The sequence below is a fragment of the Ovis canadensis genome, chromosome 4 (assembly GCF_042477335.2).
Source record: "Ovis canadensis isolate MfBH-ARS-UI-01 breed Bighorn chromosome 4, ARS-UI_OviCan_v2, whole genome shotgun sequence".
NCBI classification, from domain to species: domain Eukaryota; kingdom Metazoa; phylum Chordata; class Mammalia; order Artiodactyla; family Bovidae; genus Ovis; species Ovis canadensis.
In genome coordinates, this window is record NC_091248.1 from 91565817 (window position 1) to 91583650 (window position 17834).

The 17834-nt window shown below is 57.7% G+C and overlaps 1 protein-coding gene across 1 annotated transcript; it reads left to right on the forward strand.

Moving 5' to 3' along the window:
- Positions 1 to 423: 423 nt before the first annotated feature.
- MYO1G (myosin IG) lies at positions 424 to 16748 on the forward strand. The gene is made up of 22 exons (XM_069586872.1): positions 424 to 746; positions 2212 to 2420; positions 2591 to 2684; positions 3482 to 3647; positions 3921 to 3974; positions 4678 to 4773; positions 5027 to 5146; positions 6562 to 6786; positions 6870 to 7015; positions 7710 to 7824; positions 8001 to 8171; positions 8380 to 8450; positions 9851 to 9925; positions 10112 to 10244; positions 11006 to 11172; positions 11596 to 11803; positions 13276 to 13499; positions 14075 to 14219; positions 14926 to 15030; positions 15235 to 15348; positions 16282 to 16436; positions 16518 to 16748. The coding sequence occupies exons 1-22, from the start codon at positions 652 to 654 to the stop codon at positions 16672 to 16674; spliced, it is 3045 nt and encodes a 1014-aa protein (XP_069442973.1). The 5' UTR covers positions 424 to 651; the 3' UTR covers positions 16675 to 16748.
- Positions 16749 to 17834: the final 1086 nt, after the last annotated feature.

Sequence of the window (17834 nt, forward strand, 5' to 3'; positions counted from 1 at the left end):
AGCCTGGAAGACTGAGTGTCAGCATGATGAACCCAAAACATCAAGCCCCTGGTCATGGCGGGGTATGCCGTGAAGCTGGCTTTGTCATTCGCCATTTGTCTATCCTGCTGTGGTCCCGCACACTTTGAAGAATTACTGCCTAGGTTTCTGCCCCAAAGGCCTGGGTATCATCATTCTTTGACTTTTTCTCAAGGTACAATGTGCCTACCCTAAAATCCACCTAGTGTTGAGGTCTGAGAGTTGACAGACAGAGTTTTGCAGCCAGGACCACAAACAGAAATCTCTCCTCAGGGTCCCACAAGTGATCAGCAGGGCCGGGGACTGCAGAGGCTCCTCTGCTTGGGGTGAGGGTGAGATCACAGAGGGTCGGAGTTTCCTTGACCGCCTCGACCTCAACCGTTAGGCACGCCCGGAGGGGAGGGAACCAGGAAGCAGGGGTCAGAGCCCCTTGGGAGGGGACAGCAAGCAGGGAGGGCAACCCCTTCCCGGGGCCCAGAAGAACCCACTTCCTACTTCACCACACTGCTGGGGCGGCAGGCGGGGAGGCTGCGGGCAGGGAGGGCTGGGCCTGTGCGAGAGCACCCCTCCCCTCAGCCGCTCTGCACAGGAAGGTTGGGGCAACCTGGCCTGGGTGCTTCCCGCGCCGGCAGGATGGAGGACGATGAAGGCCCTGAGTGCGGCAAGCCCGACTTTGTGCTTTTGGACCAAGTGACCATGGAAGACTTCATGGAGAATCTGAAACTCAGGTAGACCCAGGGCATGGGCTCCCCTTCTCCCTGTCCCCATCCCCAACTGGTCTCCATCAGCCCACCATCTGGGTGACCTCAGGGAGATGTCGGGGCTGGAAGGACTGTCCCCTCAGGGCCGGGACAGCCAGCCAGTGCTAGAGCAGGCTCCCCAGGCCCGTGCCTTCCACAAAGCTCAGGTGTCTCCTGAGCCTTCCTCTTGGAGGGGCAGGCAGGTACCAGGCATCTGGACGGAGTGGCCGCTCCATCTTCCTAGTGAGGCTGTGCTGAGCTCTGGGAGCTCAAAGGGAAGTGGTCAGGTGCCTCCCTGGGGTGCAGGTGGACAAACTGAGATGCCACTCTCAAGGGGACATGTGGGGTGCTTCAGGGTGTGGCTGGTAGAAGTGACACGGGGCCCTATTTGCCGGAGGGCAGAGGGCAGGGAGGAGCTGCTGGTGGTGACGACGGGTGGCTGCAGGAGCTGGCTGCATCCCTGGACAGCCATGAGGAGCGGATGGTACCCACTGTGCAGAGCCTAGGGACAGATCCCCCTGAGCCCAGATTGTTGAAGTCAGACACCACAGGTCCTGAGTCAAGGCCAGGGTTGTGGGATGGAGAGTCAGACCGGAAATGAGCTTCTCTGTTGTATGAGGCACATAACTAAGCAGATTACAAGCTAGCTTCTGAGATAGGTACTACCATCACCATATTAACACTGAGACCCTGAACCCGGGGCCACACAGCTTGCAGACGGAGTCTGTCTTCAGCAGGTCCTGGGTGTGCAGGGAGCCAAACCGGAGAACTCCCGTGTCTGAAGCAGTGGAGGAAGGGGAACCCGGGACCGGCAGTCAGGGACAGGGCGGGTCCCAGACACTGTGGGGAGCAGGCAGGCTGGGGCTCCTCCCAGGGCAGAAGAGTCAGGAGACAGACGGACACAGGCACCCTCGATGGTGACTAGAGTCGAGAGGTCTGAGGAAGTGCAGGGGAGGCCAGCGGCACTGCTGCCCCAGGCACCCTCCCAGTGCCTCCCAGTCTGCTTGCCTGGGTGGGGCTGGGCGGGTACTGCTTCTGCTTCTGGGTCCCCGCCCAGGTTTTGAGACGGAAACAACTGGAGGTCCCTCCCTCCGCCTCCCACCCCTATCTCCTCCCTGAGCTCAACCCCATCACCTAAGCTGCCAGTTCTGCCTGGCCCAATGTGGCCTTGGGCAAGTCAGTCCCTTGATAAAATAGAGTCAGGATTCCTGTGACTCCACCCCATGGAGAGCAGCTTGGACCCCAACACTACCTTGTGTGTGGATGAGGCTCCCAGCAAGATGGCAGTGGAAGACTCAAGTCAACCCCACCACTTCCCCCCCACGCACTTCTCTGCCCTCAACCCTGGGGGTGGGCCAGGGCCCCAAGACTTCCCACCTGGGCCCAATGCCCCGGGACCTGGGTACGTGTCCCCTTGGCCCTGAACACTGAGGACCTGCCTTGCCTGTGCCAGGTTCGAGAAGGGCCGCATCTACACATACATCGGTGAGGTGCTGGTGTCCGTAAACCCCTACCAGGAGCTGCCCCTGTACGGGCCGGAAGCCATCGCCAGGTACCAGGGCCGCGAGCTCTATGAGAGGCCACCCCATCTGTATGCTGTGGCCAACGCCGCCTACAGAGCAATGAAGCGCCGGTCCAGGGACACCTGCATTGTTATTTCAGGTACCTGCCTAGCATCCAGGGCCCAGGAGCTGGCTCACAGCCTCCCTGGGTCCCAGCGTTTTCATTTGTCAATGATGGTGTGGTGGTTGCAGTGCCTGGGAGTACAGGTGGGCACAGGGAGCTGGTTAAGGGGGAGCAGCCAAAAATTCTGACTGTCCGTCTGTTGGCAGGCGAGAGTGGGGCAGGGAAGACAGAAGCCAGCAAGCACATCATGCAATACATCGCAGCCGTTACCAACCCAAGCCAGCGGGCCGAGGTGGAGAGGTGAGGTCAGGGGGGCGGGGGTGGTGGGGCAGGGCTGGCCTGTGTCTCGTGCCTGCTGGAGGGAAAGAAACACAATGGAGCCCAGCTCAGGCCAAGTTCAGAGGCTGTCAGTAAGACTCCAAGTGACCCACAGCTAGGACCTCTGTACCCAAGGAGAGGCGAGGCCTAGCATAGGGATGCCCTTCCTCTAGGGATGGGAAAGGGAGGAGGTGAAGAGGGCCAACAGACAGGTACTGGGCCCTCACAGGGACCCAATGGAAGCAGAGAGGTTGGCTGCCAGTAAGAAAAGCCCTGGATGCCAGGCCAGTATCAGGGCTGGGCCAGAAACCCAGAAACCAGGACCCATCTACCTGCCAGCAGCTCACCAACAGGGATCTGTGGGGGCAGCTTCCTGTGTGAGAGCCCTGCCTCTTCCTGTTAAGGTGGGGTAAGGTGGGGTTTGGGATAGGATTGGGGTGGCAGCAGCGTTGGAAATTCCCAAGCACATATGCCTGGCAGTGCCAAGTGTCCAGATCCAGCTCCTCATTGGGCTACAACTTTGGTCTGAGAAGGCGGGCCAATGCCTTTCAAAGCTCAAGGCTTTACAGGTCACCCAGCATGAGTGCCTGGCAGATGCCTTTCCCAGCATCTCAGAGTCAAGCGCCTGCAAGGGGCAGCGCAGGGTGAGACCGGGCCCTCAGACTCCTCTCCTCCTGTGATTGGGAAGCCTCAGGCAGCGATCCTGCATGGGGACACAGTCCTGAGTGCAAGGTCTTCGTGTTATAGTCCTGGCCTCTCTGCCTCCCCACTCCACGCAGGGTCAAGGACGTGCTGCTCAAGTCCACATGTGTGCTGGAGGCCTTCGGCAATGCCCGCACCAACCGCAACCACAACTCTAGCCGCTTTGGCAAGTACATGGACATCAACTTTGACTTCAAAGGAGACCCCGTCGGGGGACACATCCACAGCTACCTGCTGGAGAAGGTGGGCCATGCTACCAAGACCCGGGCAGGCGGGCTGCACACAGGCCTCCTTCAGGGGGTCCAGGCAGAGCCGACCGACCATGCTGACTCTCCCGGCCCTGGCACCCTGGAGGCAGGAATATACCTCCTCTGATGTCTCAGGTTCACAGGGCGGGGCTCTCTCCACAGCCAGGTCCACCGCTACCCACTACCTGCCCTGTCCTGGGGACTCTGGGACAGGCCCCTGGGATGGGGCCAGTCCCAGGCACGAGCCCAGCTGTTCCTTTCTCCACAGTCTCGGGTCCTTAAGCAGCACGTAGGTGAAAGGAACTTCCACGCCTTCTATCAGGTGAGCCAAAGCTGGCAGGTGGGCACCTGCAAGGGAGGTCCTCTTGGCCCCACCCACAGTCTATTCCCCTCCCCTACCCCTGTCTTCCCCCACCCCTACTGGGCAGGGAATTCCCTGGACATGGAAGTGTGTGTACCTCATCTGGCCTTGACGTGGGGTCTCCCTGGACCTGGGCAGGGCAGTGTCTACACTGTGTCTGACACTGAGGTGGCTTCTGGGCACTGATAGTGTCTACACTGGGTAAGACCCACTGAGAACTCAGGTGGTGTCTACACCATGTCTGACCCACTGAGGTGGGATCTCCTTGGACTTGGAGGTGGTATCTACATCCTTTCTGACTCAGTGGGTGCCTGGACACTGGCCATCTCTACATATGTCTGATCACTGAAGTAGGTCTTCCCAGGACACAGGCAGTTTCTACACAGTGTCTGACAGCAAAATGGGATCTCCCTGGATTCTAGTGGTGTCTACACCACATCGAGTGGGTTCTCATCAGACTTGTTCAGAATCTACACCATGTCTGACTTAGAAATGGGTCCTCCCTGGGCTCAGGCACTGTCCACACCATCACCATGCTGACTCATACCACGCATTCATTGGGTCAACAGTGGTTGAAGGATGCCATCTGTTTGTGGGTAGGGTGTATACGGGGGGAGTCTTTTGGAGCTCAGGGGCCTAACAGAGGGATGTTTGGGTCCTCCAGGTGCTGCGGGGCTGTGAGGATGAGGAGCTGCAAGAACTGCACCTGCAGAGAAACCCTGCAGTGTATAATTTCACCCGCCAGGGGGCAGGGCTCAATGTGAGTGGGGGCAGGGAGCCCAGGCTCTAGTCAGTCCTGGTCCCAGGACCCTGGGGCTGGAGACCAGTGGCTTGAGCTAGGCCCAGGGTGGTGTGAATGGCTCAGCGGGACTGGTGGGGCCCGATTCTACAGGCTTTCAGTTGGAGGAATCAGGGCTTAGCGTGGGGAAGGGGTGCAATGGTGAGCAAGTGCACTGAGGCAGAGGAATTGAGGTTCAGTGTGGCAGTGGTGTGCTGAGCCCTTTCCCCCCCAGGTCCTGGACACTGATGAGAAGAGCCACCACCAGGCGGTGACGGAGGCCATGCGGGTGATCGGCTTCAGTCCTGAGGAGGTGGCCTCTGTGCACCGGATCCTGGCCGCTATACTGCACTTGGTGAGCCTGCCTGTGGGCACTGCGGCCACTTCCCCATGTGGTGCTCTGGCTGGGCACCTCCCTTGAAGGAGACGATTGGCCTCTAACAACCCAGCAGTGTAACTGGCCCACTCCTCTCTCTGCTGAAACCTAAGTTGTTTCGATTATGGGTTCCCATAATGTGTCTGGTCTGTGTCTGGTAGATTAGCCTGTACTTAGCAGGTAAGGCGGAGAAGGCAATAGCACCCCACTCCAGTACTCTTGCTTGGAAAATCCCATGGACGGAGGAGCCTGGAAAGCTGCAGTCCATGGGGTCGCTGAGGGTCAGACACTACTGAGCGACTTCACCTTCACTTTTCACTTTCATGCATTGGAGAAGGAAATGGCAACCCACTCCAGTGTTCTTGCCTGGAGAATCCCAGGGATGGGGGAGCCTGGCGGGCTGCCATCTGTGGGGTGACACAGAATAGGACACGACTGAAGCAACTTAGTAGCAGCAGCAGGTAAGGGCAGTTTGGGCTCAGTAAAATGGAAACAGTGGTAGATTTTATTTTCTTGAGCTCCAAAATTACTGCAGACGGTGACTACAGCCATGAAATTAAAAGATGCTTGCTCCTTGAAAGAAAAGCTATGACAAACCTAGACAGCATATTAAAAAGCAGAGACATCACTTTGCCAACAAAGGTCTGTCTAGTCAAAGCCATGGTTTTTCCAGTGGTCACGTACAGATGTGAAAGTTAAACCATAAAGAAGGCTGAGCACCAAAGAACTGATGCTATCAAACTGAACTGCTGATCTTGAGAGTCCCTTGGACTGCAAGGAGATCAAACCAATCAAAGGAAATCAACTAAAAGAAATCAACTCTGAATTTTCATTGGAACCACTGATGTTGAAGCTGAAGCTCCAATACTTTGGCCACTTGATGCAAATAGCCAACTCATGGGAAAAGATCCTGATGCTGGGAAAGACTGAGGGCAGGAGGAGAAGGGGCAACAGAGGATGAGATGGTTGGATGGCATCGCTGACTCAATGGACGTGAGTTTGAGCAAGCTCCGGGAGATGGAGAAGGACAGGGAAGCCTGGCATGCTGCAGTCCATGGCGTTACAAAGAGTCAGACACAACTTAGCAACTGACAACAAACACGCAGACCTGGCTCTTGCTTCTGTCACCTAAGAGTTGAGTGACTTCGGGCAGGTTACTCAGTGACTCTGAGCCTCTGCTCTCTCTGAGGAAACATGAGGTGTGGGCAGCACATAACCAGCTACAGGAGAACACGGTGGGCCCATTCACATGACATTCCCAGTGGGAGGCCTTGGGGAAGGCTTTGGTTGCTCCAGGAGCTGCTCCTCATGCCCCTGCCTTCCCTTCCCTGGGCATAAGTGTACAGGCTCCTCTGAGACACAGAGCCTGACTCTTGACGATTTACCATCACCAGGGAAATATTGAGTTCGTGGAGCTAGAGGAGAACAACCTGGAGCAGGGGCGCCTGGCGGTGACCGAGGAAGTGCTGGTGGACCACGTGGCTGAGCTGACGGCCACACCCCGGGAGCTAGTGCTGCGCTGCCTACTAGCTCGCACTGTGGCCTCCGGAGGCAGGGAGGTCATTGAGAAGGGCCACACTGCGGCCGAGGCCAGCTATGCCCGGGACGCCTGTGCCAAGGTATTCTAGGGGGTGGGTGGGGAACCCCGGAGGAGACAAGGCCAGAGGCAGTCAGAAGCAGCTGGCTCTTTGCCTCTCCCCAGGCAGTGTACCAGCGACTATTTGAGTGGGTGGTGGACCGGATTAATCATGTCATGGAACCCCGGGACCGGGACCCCCGGCGTGATGGCAAGGACACAGTCATCGGTGTGCTGGACATCTATGGCTTTGAGGTGTTCCCCGTCAATAGGTGGGTAGCTCCGCCACCTCTTCCCACACTCTGACCCCCCCCCCAACTCTTAGTCCTGGGGAGCTCGGCTGGGCAGAGGAACAGGATGCCTAGTGTCCACCATGGTTGGTCCTTGGCCCCCAGGCTCATGTCTTCAAGCCTGCTTCAGCTGTGCCACTGCCCACTGGTGCCTGGAATGCCAAGATCTTGGCTTACTTTCCCTCACAGGGACTCCCCAATCCACTTCAGGGCACGTGTGCTGGGTGGGCTAGGGGGTAGGGACCAGGTAAAAGAGCAGCCCAGAGTGGGAGATGCATCCTACAGGGAGGCCACTTGGGGTGCCTGGCTCCAGACCCCTCAGGCGATCTTCAGGGCATCTATCTGGGGGGATCCCTGCTATTCAATGGGCTTTCCTGGTGACCCAGATGATAAAGAATCCTCCTGCAATGTGGAAAACCTGGGTTTGATCCCTGGGTTGGGAAGATCCCCTGGAGGAGAGCATAGCAACCCACTCCAATATTCTTGCCTGGAGAATTCCATGGACAGAGGAGCCTGGCAGGCTACAGTCCATGGAGTCACAAAGAGCTGGACACGGCTGAGCAACTAAGCACAGCACAGCTGCTCTTGGTTGCACTCACTCTGCACGGAGCCAAAGCCTTAGTGTGGGTGGTCGAGGCATGACTCTGAACGGCCCTTCTGCCCACCCCTCCTCCAGCTTCGAGCAGTTCTGCATCAATTACTGTAATGAGAAGCTGCAGCAGCTCTTCATCCAGCTCATCCTGAAGCAGGAGCAGGAGGAATACGAGCGGGAGGGCATCGCCTGGCAGACCGTGGGTGCCCGACCCTCCCTGAACCCGCGGGTCCCGGGTGGGAGGGAGATGGGGGGAGGGACAGTGCTGGGCCGGCAGGTGTGCGGAGGAGGGCTGCAAGATGTGGACACTGGGCAGGAACACAGGCAGGAGACTGGCAGACAGGGCTCGGGAGCTACCCTGCTTGCCTGCCGCAGGTGGAGTACTTCAACAACGCCACCATCGTGGACCTGGTGGAGCGACACCACCGGGGCATCCTGGCGGTGCTGGATGAGGCCTGCAGCACTGCGGGCCCCATCACCGACCGGATCTTCCTGCAGACCCTGGACACACACCACCGCCACCACCCACACTATACCAGCCGCCAGGTGCCCCTCTGCCCCTGCGGTACCCCCTCCCTCTGCCCCTCCCACTTTTCCCAGCACTGGCGAGTGCCCTACGGTGCACACTGCCTGTCTTGGGGTGGGTGGGGGGTCTTGGTGGTGGCTCAGCCTCCTCTGCAGGGCTGTCTCACCTTTCTCTCCCAGATCCCCCTCACACCTTCTAGGTATTGACCTGGGCTGTCCCCATCCATAGCTCTGCCCCACAGACAAGACCATGGAGTTTGGCCGAGACTTCCGGATCAAGCACTATGCAGGGGATGTCACGTAAGGGCCCCCCACTGGGCGTCTGGTTCCCCCCCACTGGGCGTCTGGTTCCCCCTCACCGCCCCTTCCCCTTTTTAAGACACTGGAAATATGCTCTTCACCAGATTCACAAATGAGAAATATCAATTAGGGCTTTTAAGATTGTGATTCTTAGCCCTGGCTGTATCCTAGAATCTTCTGGGCAGCTTTAAAAAAGAAAAAGCCAATTTCTGGTAGAGTGGCTGGAGATTCTGAGGTGCAGCTAGGGTGGGACGTCTGTTCTGAGCCCAGGACCAGTTCTTTCATTTTTTAAAAATTATGTATTTCTTTATTTATTGGCCACGCTGGACTTTTGTTGCTGTGTGGACGTTTCTGTAGTTGCAGAGAGCAGGGGATACTCTGTAGTTTCAGTGCACGGGCTTCTCATTGTGGTGGCTTCTCTTGTTACAGAGCACAGGCTCTAGGGTTCACAAGCTTCAGTAGTTGCAGCTCCCAGGCTCAACAGTTGTGGAGCACAGGTTTAGTTGCTCTGCGCCATGTGGCATCTTCCCAGACCAGGGACTAAGCCCATGTCCCCTGCATTGGCAGGCAGATTCTTCACCACTGAGCCATCAGGGAAGCCCTGGGGCCAGTTCTTGTCACCTTTAGTCAGCGAGGCGGAATAGAGAGGCCAGATGATGTGTTTTTAATGAACTCCCAGGCCAGGTGGACATAGCCAGTCCTCAGGCCACACACTGAGCACCAAAGTCCCTAGTGTCTCCCAAAAGTGGCCATGATTATTATTAATTCCCCTGTCACACACATCACCCAGAATTGGATCTGAGGTGACTCACAGAGAGAGGCACAAATGTCCCATGTGTCCTTCACAAGGAGAAGAAATAAAATCAAAAAGGCGAAGCTGCCAGAAGTCAGATCCCATGGCCCCGAGACTTTTCTAGGAACTGCAAGTGAAGCCAAGATTTTGGCACTGAGCTTTCTAGCAAAGGCTAGAATGATGAATCTGAAGTTCTCCAGGCCAAGGAGCCAAACAGACCAATGACTCAGGAGTTCCTGGTTGTAACTGCAATTGCTGACATTTATTTATGGAAACTCAGTAGGCACTGAGGGTGTGATGTCTACTGAGGCACAGAGAGTTTAAGTCACTTGTTCCAAGTCACACAGCATGTATGTGCTAAAGCCAGGATTCAGTGATGCAACATTTGGCTCTGTGGGCATAACCCCTTTACTCATCTTTCAGAAGAGAAACTTCTGAGGGAAGAGGTCTTATATGATGAGAGGGAAAGCAGATAGGAGACGGGAAGAAAGAGGAGCATGTGAGGAGACAGGAAGGGAGGCTGGCCAGGTGGGAGGAGGGGGAGGGGCACACTAGGGGGTCAGAAGCCCCTTGCCTCCTCACTGGCCCTCCCCCTGCCCTCCCCCAGGTACTCTGTGGAGGGCTTCATTGATAAGAACAGAGACTTCCTCTTCCAGGACTTCAAGCGGCTGCTGTACAACAGGTGAGGGGGGCTCTCTGGGGCTGTGCGTGGGTGCCAGACGGTGAAGGCCCAGGCACTCCGGCTGGAAGGGCCTTCAGACACTCCGTCTGACCCTCACAGCCCAAGGTCATGAAGGTTACACAGGGCTGAGCTGGGGTGGGGGCTGTCCTCCTGGAGGGCATCTGGGCATGCGGCCTATGTCCACAGCACGGATCCCACCCTGCGGGCCATGTGGCCAGATGGGCAGCAGGACATCACGGAGGTGACCAAGCGTCCCCTGACAGCCGGCACACTCTTCAAGAACTCCATGGTGGCCCTGGTGGAAAACCTGGCCTCCAAGGTACAGCACCCCCACCTTGAGTCTGGATCCTTTCAGATCCTTCTGTCTGTGCCTGGATGTCAAGCTGGGTCCTCCACTGCCTCCTTGCATCATAAGAGGGTGTTCCTTTCCTGTCTGCTGTGAGCCATACCTCCTCCAGCAGAAAGGGACCTGCCACTGCTCAGGTTACAATGCCCTGGGCTGGGCCAAGGCTTGAGTAAACACAAGATCCTTGTAGCCTTCCCCCGGCCCCATTGCTTCTGGGGAAGACCTCACCCAGAACTTGAGTTGGCCCAGCCCTGGTCCTGCCTGGAGCCAGGATTAGCTTTCTGGAAGCTGGAGCCACCAGGACAAGAAAGTGGCTCTCACATCTTGCAGAGATTGGGGCCCAAAGTCAGAGAGGGCAGCAGGAGGATGCCAGGGCCAGATTAACATCAGAATGTCCAGAGACTCTGTAGGGCCTCTGGGAAGGCAAGAGGAAGAGCTGAGGGGCTCTGCTGCACTGTCAGAACCTGAATGTGGGCCAGCTTCCTGCCCACACCCAGCACTGGAGCTCCCAGGTCCCATTCTGCCCACCACGCCCTCATCCTCACTCTCTTCCTGTCTGGCTTTGCCCTTTTGCCTGCCCTTGGCCCCCAGGCCTCCCTGTCCCCCTGAGAGATTCTCTGCCCTATGGATGGCAGCATTGAAGGGACAGAGACAGGCCTGAGCTCCTCACTGCCCCTGTCCGGTAACTGCAGGGCTGTGACACTGGCCTCTCCGAGTGTCCTTTGTCCCCACAGGAGCCCTTCTACGTCCGCTGCATCAAGCCCAATGAGGACAAGGTGGCCGGGAAGCTGGATGAGGGTCACTGTCGCCACCAGGTCGCATATCTGGGGCTGCTGGAGAACGTGAGGGTCCGCAGGGCAGGCTTCGCTTCCCGCCAGCCCTATCCTCGATTCCTGCTCAGGTACAGCCCCTTCTCCCAGGGGACTGGTCCTTGAGAAGTTCCATCAGCCGGCAGGCGGTGCCCAAAGCAACGAGCGCTTTTCAGACGTCAGTGCCGAAGCCTGCAGGCTGCTGCTGACCCGGGGACACTGCCAGTCTTGAAGGCCCCTCGCGTGACACAAGGAGTGGGGCTGGGCAGGGTGGGCGGACGTGGGCATGGCACGGAGGGGTATGGGCGTGGCACGGGGTGTGGGCGTGGCATGGGTGTGGGCGTGGCAGGGAGCTGGCGCTGGAGTGGGAGTGGCTTGGGGGAAAGGGCGGGAGGGAGGAGGGGGAGGAGAGGAGGAGGGAGAGGGTCGGGGGGAGGAGAGGGGAGGAGGATGGCGGCTTAGGTCCACACCCCTTCCCAGGGCCCAGCGCCCACAGCCGGGTCCTGCCGTGACAGGTACAAGATGACATGTGAGTACACGTGGCCGAATCACCTGCTGGGCTCGGATAAGGCGGCCGTGGGCGCTCTCCTGGAGCAGCACGGGCTGCATGGGGACGTGGCCTTTGGCCACAGCAAGCTCTTCATCCGTTCGCCCCGGACACTGGTCACTCTGGAGCAGAGCCGCGCCTGTCTCATCCCCATCATCGTGCTGCTGCTGCAGAAGGTGCGGCCAGCTGGACGCCTGCCAGGGCCGGTGTCGAGGGGGGCTGGAGAGCGCTCTGAGCATTACTTGGGGGTAGGAGAGAGATGGGTGTGCACCACCCGAGGTAGGGGGTGTGTGTGAGTGCACTGAGGGGACCACAGACACTGTTCCAAGTACTAGAGAAGTCCCCTGCTCACAGGTGACAAACGGAGATCGAAACTGACAAGCAAAAAGTGTGGCCCAGGTGCTCAAAACAAGATAATCAGGAATCTGGCTTCTTTACTTCTTTCCTTTCCCTTCCTTTCTTCCATTTATCCTGAAATATTTCAAACCTGGAGAAAATCAGGCAGAATGGTGTACTGAATTCCCAGTCTCTGACTTCCCTGCCTCATGACCCCTGTGGTTTTGTGTAGGCACCTTACCTTCATTCGCTTTATTTTGAATCGAATCATTTCGTTTATAATCATTTCAGCATGCCTTTCCAAAGGATAAGGATTCTCCCACCTCTCCTCATAATGTTTTACTTTGAACACTTCAAACCTATAAAAACTAGAAAGATTCGTACAATGTACCATTCAACTGGATGGCTACAATTATGTGTTCTCGCCCACCGCCCCATCTCTGTCTGTCTGCCTTTATCTCTTTCCACATCCACATACAGATACCCATAGATTTGCATTATTTCCCTATCCACATAAAGTAATGACCTCTAAATCCTTCATCACACGTGTATCCTGAGAACAAGGACATTCCTCTTTATAACCACACTGACATTAGCCCATTCAAGAAAACTAACACTGATAAAATATAACCTACATAGCTGATTATCTAACATGTAGGCCATATTCAAATTTCCAAAAGGGTCCCACCATGACCCATTATGTCTTTTAAAAACCAAGAATCCAATGAATGATGACACACTGCGTTTTGTTGTTACCTCTGATATCTCCTCTAACACACAGGGGTTATTTTTAAGAACATGACACAATACCACACCATCCCAGAAATAGGATTTAGAAAGTTGTTTCTGACTTCCTGTGTCCTGTCCAGTCAGTAACCACATGTCCCCAATCGTGTCCTCAGTCTGTTCAAGTCAGGTTTTAATCTGTGAGTTCACTGGGCTGCTCGTCTTGTAGGGTCTCCAGTCTCGTAGGATTTGATGGTCACATTCTCAGGGTACTCCTCCAATTTGGGATCTCCTCATATGAGGGAGGAGCTTCTCTGGTGGCTCAGAGAGTAAAGAATCCACCTGCAATGCAGGAGACCTGGGTTTGATCCCTGGGTTGGGAAGACCCCCTGGAGAAGGGCATGGCAACCTACTCCAGTATTCTTGCCTAGAGAATCCCCATGGACAGAGGAGCTTGGAGGGCTACGGTCCATAGGGTCACAAAGAGTGGGGCACGACTGAGAGACTAAGCACAGCACAGCAGCACATGTGAGGGAGGTGGGGCCTGGCACGGCCTGACGGAGCACCACCTCCTACCGGCCCCCAGGCATGGCGGGGCACGCTGGCCAGGAGGCGCTGCCGGCGACTGAGGGCCATCTACACCATCATGCGCTGGTTCCGGAGGCACAAGGTGCGTGCTCACCTGACAGAGCTGCAGCGGCGATTCCAGGCTGCGCGGCAGCCCCCGCACTATGGCCGTGACCTCGTCTGGCCCCCACCGCCCACCGTGCTGCAGCCTTTCCAGGACATCTGCCAGGCCCTCTTCTCCAGGTACTTGCTCTCCGCCCCCACCCCCCTTGGTCTTTTCCACTCAGCTAGAGCCCATTGAACACCTGGACCAGGTCATCTGAACCCCACAGAGCCAGCTAGGAGACACACAGTCCCACTGGATAAACAGGAAGACAGAGGGCTGTGCGCATCCGTTGACAGCCTACACCTCACAACCGCTAGAAGATTCCTAATGTCTCCAGCACCATTCTGGACATCTGGAGGGCTTGCAGGCCTTTATCTCCTTCCTAGGGCCCTGCAGGGTGGGTGGTGGGTTGAAGCTAGAAGTAAGGGAAACTGCAACTAAGCCAGGCTTTGAAGGCTGAGTAGGAGTTCTTTAGGACAAGGTGTGAAGGGCAACCAGTGTGCTCAGAGGGGGAGAGGCCACCTTCCATTGAGACCAGGGAGGCTGGGACACAGAGGGCGGCCAGTGCCAGGCTGAGGGGCTTGGCCTTCTCCTACTGGGGTAAAGGACGTGAAAAGTCATTAACGTGTGTTCTCAGGCAAGGGGACAGAACCAGGAGTGGGGAGGGGCAAGGCCTTCACAGCGGTCCATCTGACTACCTGGCCCTCTCCAGGTGGCGGGCCCGGCAGCTGGTGAAGAACATCCCCCCTTCGGACATGGCTCAGATCAAGGCCAAGGTGGCCGCCATGGCAGCCCTGCAGGAGCTACGGCAGGACTGGGGCTGCCGGCGGGCCTGGGCCCGGGACTACTTGTCCTCCGTAAGTGTCGGGGCTGCGGGGGCTGGCTGCCAGGGAGGGGCTCCAGGCTGAGACCTTGCCTGTGTCCACCTTAGCTGTCCGGTCTCTGGGCCTGGCTGTCCTGTGGGCTGTCCCCCTGTGTCCTTGCCCCTTGCCTCCACAGTTTAAGGGTTTTCACTGAGAACCAGCTGACGTAGGCTTTACTGAGAGCCTTCAGTACCCTACTCCCACTCCCTTTCCTATGTTCTCAACCTCCCATTCTCAGGCACAGACCCCCTTGTTAGGCACAGCCCCTTGACTGGCACCCAACACCATGGCTCCCGTTGGCCCACATGGGCACTGTGAGTGGCCCCCTAGCCCAGTTCTGCAGGGGCAGAAGCCTCAGGGGTATGAGGTTGGCCCAAATGGATGGCTTAGCATGGAAGAGCCAGGTCCTGCTTGGCCCCTTCCATCTCAGCGTCTGTCCAGGCCTGGCCTGAGGAGCTGGGTGGGTGGGTGGGTGGGTGGGTGTGGGGGGCTCAGATATGTGCCTAGAACCTTAGGGCTGCAGGGGTCTGTGTGGTGGGCTTCAGGAAACCCAGCGTGGTGGCTGGGCCCACCGGGAGGCTCGTGCATGACATGATGAGGTTTTCTGAGGTCAAGGATAGCTGTGCGGATTCGTTAAGAGTCTTGGTCAATCACGCATGGTCCCACAACCTCACCCCACGCAACCCCCAACTGTCCCCAGCCCACAGACAACCCCACAGCCTCAGGCCTGTTTGCTCAGCGACTGAAGACGCTTCGGGAAAAAGACGGCTTTGGGGCCGTGCTCTTCTCCAGCCACGTCAGAAAGGTGAGCAGTGGGTTCAGGGCTGCTGGCTGATGACAGCCCTGGCTTAGGCCCAGCTAAGAGGTTTCACAACTACTCTTGAACTTCGAAAACTTCAGCTCCAACCCAGTTAGTGAGAGAATGGCTTCACAGAGGGGAGGCCTCCAGCCATACCTCCTGGGGAGCCCCCTGGGCCAGGCAGTGACCCTGAAACTACCCGTCCTGCAGGTGAATCGCTTCAGCAAAAGCCGGGACCGGGCACTGTTGCTCACAGATCGGCACCTCTACAAGCTGGAGCCAGGCCGGCAGTACCGGGTGATGCGGGCCGTGCCCCTGGACGCGGTGAGCCCTGTGGGAGGGCAGAGGCATTCGCCGGGCTCCAGCGGGCCCAGTGTCCTGCTGGGCACTGCTGCTGGGCCCCTCCCCTCATGTCTCCCTGGGATGACCAGAGCTATCTAGAACTCAGCATCGGCTCAGGATGGCGGCTTCCCCTCAACCCCCACTGAACAGCCTGCCCATGGGTGTAGGGCCCCAAACTCCATGCTCAGCCTCCTCACCCCGCTCCTGCTGAACTCTTGGGCAGAGCCAAATGGCCCCTCTTTCCCACATCTGCGCCTGAGCCTGCCTGGGGGTCCTCCCAACCTGGACCACGTGGTCCTGGCTGCCGTGTGTGGCTGCCACCCATGGGACCTTGTCCCTTCCCTTCACCCCTCTGCCTAGCTCTTTGGCCCACTACTCCCTGGAGTCACAGCTCATACTTCCTCAGGACAAGGGACAACCCAGGGCAGAAACTGAGGCTGGGAGTCCCTATAGCTCTCAGGATGAGGGACCATCTGGTACCATGGCCACTACCAGTGTGGATATTTTAAATGCAATGGACAAGGAAAGAAAAGTGAAAGTTCAGCTTCTTAGTTGCACCGGCACATTCAGGTTCTAGAAAGCTATAAGTGAGCAATGGTGCCATGTTAGACTTTGCAGATCTAGAATATTCCGTCACGGCAAAAGTCCTCTTGTGTGGTGCACCTTGCCCACCCCTCTCCTTAATGGGCAGGACCAGAAAGGGAGGAAACGGACCTAGAGGGGACGGCAGGACTGTACAGCCTGCAGGGAGGATGGAGGACTGGAGCTCGAAGAGGCTGTCTGAAGAGGGCAGGGTGCTGGGAAGGGAAGACACCCAGGCGAACGTGTGTTCCTGGGATGCTGGGGCCCTCCAGAATGCAAGGTCAGGGTGGAGGGCCTGCCACACCCCTGACCCTGAGACCCTGCCCCCTTCAGGTGACCGGGCTGAGTGTGACCAGCGGGCGGGACCAGCTGGTGGTGCTGCACGCGCGGGGCTATGACGACCTGGTGGTGTGTCTGCACCGCTCCCAGCCGCCACTGGACAACCGCATCGGGGAGCTGGTGGGGGTGCTGGCCGCACACTGCCAGGGGTGAGTCCCTGGGCACGGGCAGGGCGGCGGCTGCCTATCTGAGGAGCCTGGCCCATCCTGACCCTGCCCTCCTTCCTTCAGGGAGGGACGGGCCCTGGAGGTCCGCGTGTCCGATTGCATCCCCCTCACCCAGCGCGGGGCCCGGCGCCTGGTATCCGTGGAGCACAGATCAGAGCAGCCAGAGCCGGATTTCCGCTGCAGCCGTGGTACCTTCACCCTCCTGTGGCCAAGCTGCTGAGAGGTTCTCCACCTGCGCCCACACCAGTGACAGATCGCACTCTCGCTGTGCAATAAAGGATGTTGAGTCTGTGATGGGCATGGCTTGTGTCTATGGGTATACAGTCTCCAGCCATCGCCAACGTGGCAAATGTCACCCGTGTCCTCTGCTGATCCCTACATCTGAGGCTGCCCCTCGTGGGTTTCTGACTCTCCCCACAGCCTTGGTCTCTTTCTCTCTCCCCCACTCCTGTAGGCCCATTGTTCCTACTGGGCCATTGGGGAAGTTGGGGGTCCCAGGGCTGTCTTTGGGCAGGGCTTGGGCAGAGAACACACTGGGGCACATACTGTCCCAGCTGCTGTCTGTGTCGGTGCTGACTGTGGCCATCCCAGGCCCTGAGAATCCTAAATCTGGGATGCTGGGAGCCAGGACCTTCCAGAGTCTGGGAGGGCATCCCTGTGCCTGGGCTTCTCCAGGAAGCCAACCCAAGGAAGGCCAGAGTAGACACACCTCTACCCACTCTGACCAGCAGATCCCCTCCCCAGCCCCTTGGGTCCTCCCCACCCCCCTGCCCCCTAGCCCTTCACCCTAGCTCTCCAGCACCTCCCCTCCCAGCCCTTCTCCAGTCCCAGACCTTCTCCTCTCTTGATAGGTGGCCTCTCTGCTCTCACAGCTGCTCCCTTCCTCTTCCTGGGGCACTCTGATTTGGGGGGCATCCTTGCTTAATTGTGACCCGCTGGCGTGGACAGAGGTTGACCTGTTTGCTGTGGATTCTGGCTGTGTCGTGGAAGGGCTCAGAACTTACGGATGCTTCCCCTTGTCACACTTCTCCTCTCCTGGAGGTGGGTGGGGTAACATCCCCACCATGCAGGTCTGCGTCTGTCTGCTCCTGACCTGGAAGAGCAGCTTGATTCGGAACCCAGACTTGAGGCAGCCCCCCAAAGCCCGGACATGGCCTACTCCAGAGTCTCTCCCCAGCGCTGATGGCTAAGCTGGCTCCTTCCTTCCAGTGTTCTTGTCTTAGGGCAGGCGCCTGCCCCAAGGCTCACATCATGATCCTGCAGCCTACCTTCACCTCCATTCATTATTTGGGGCCCCCATCAAGGCAAACGGGCTCCACCTTTAAGTAACGTTGAGATCAGCACAGTTATCAGCTATCACCCTGGACTTCCACCTTCTCT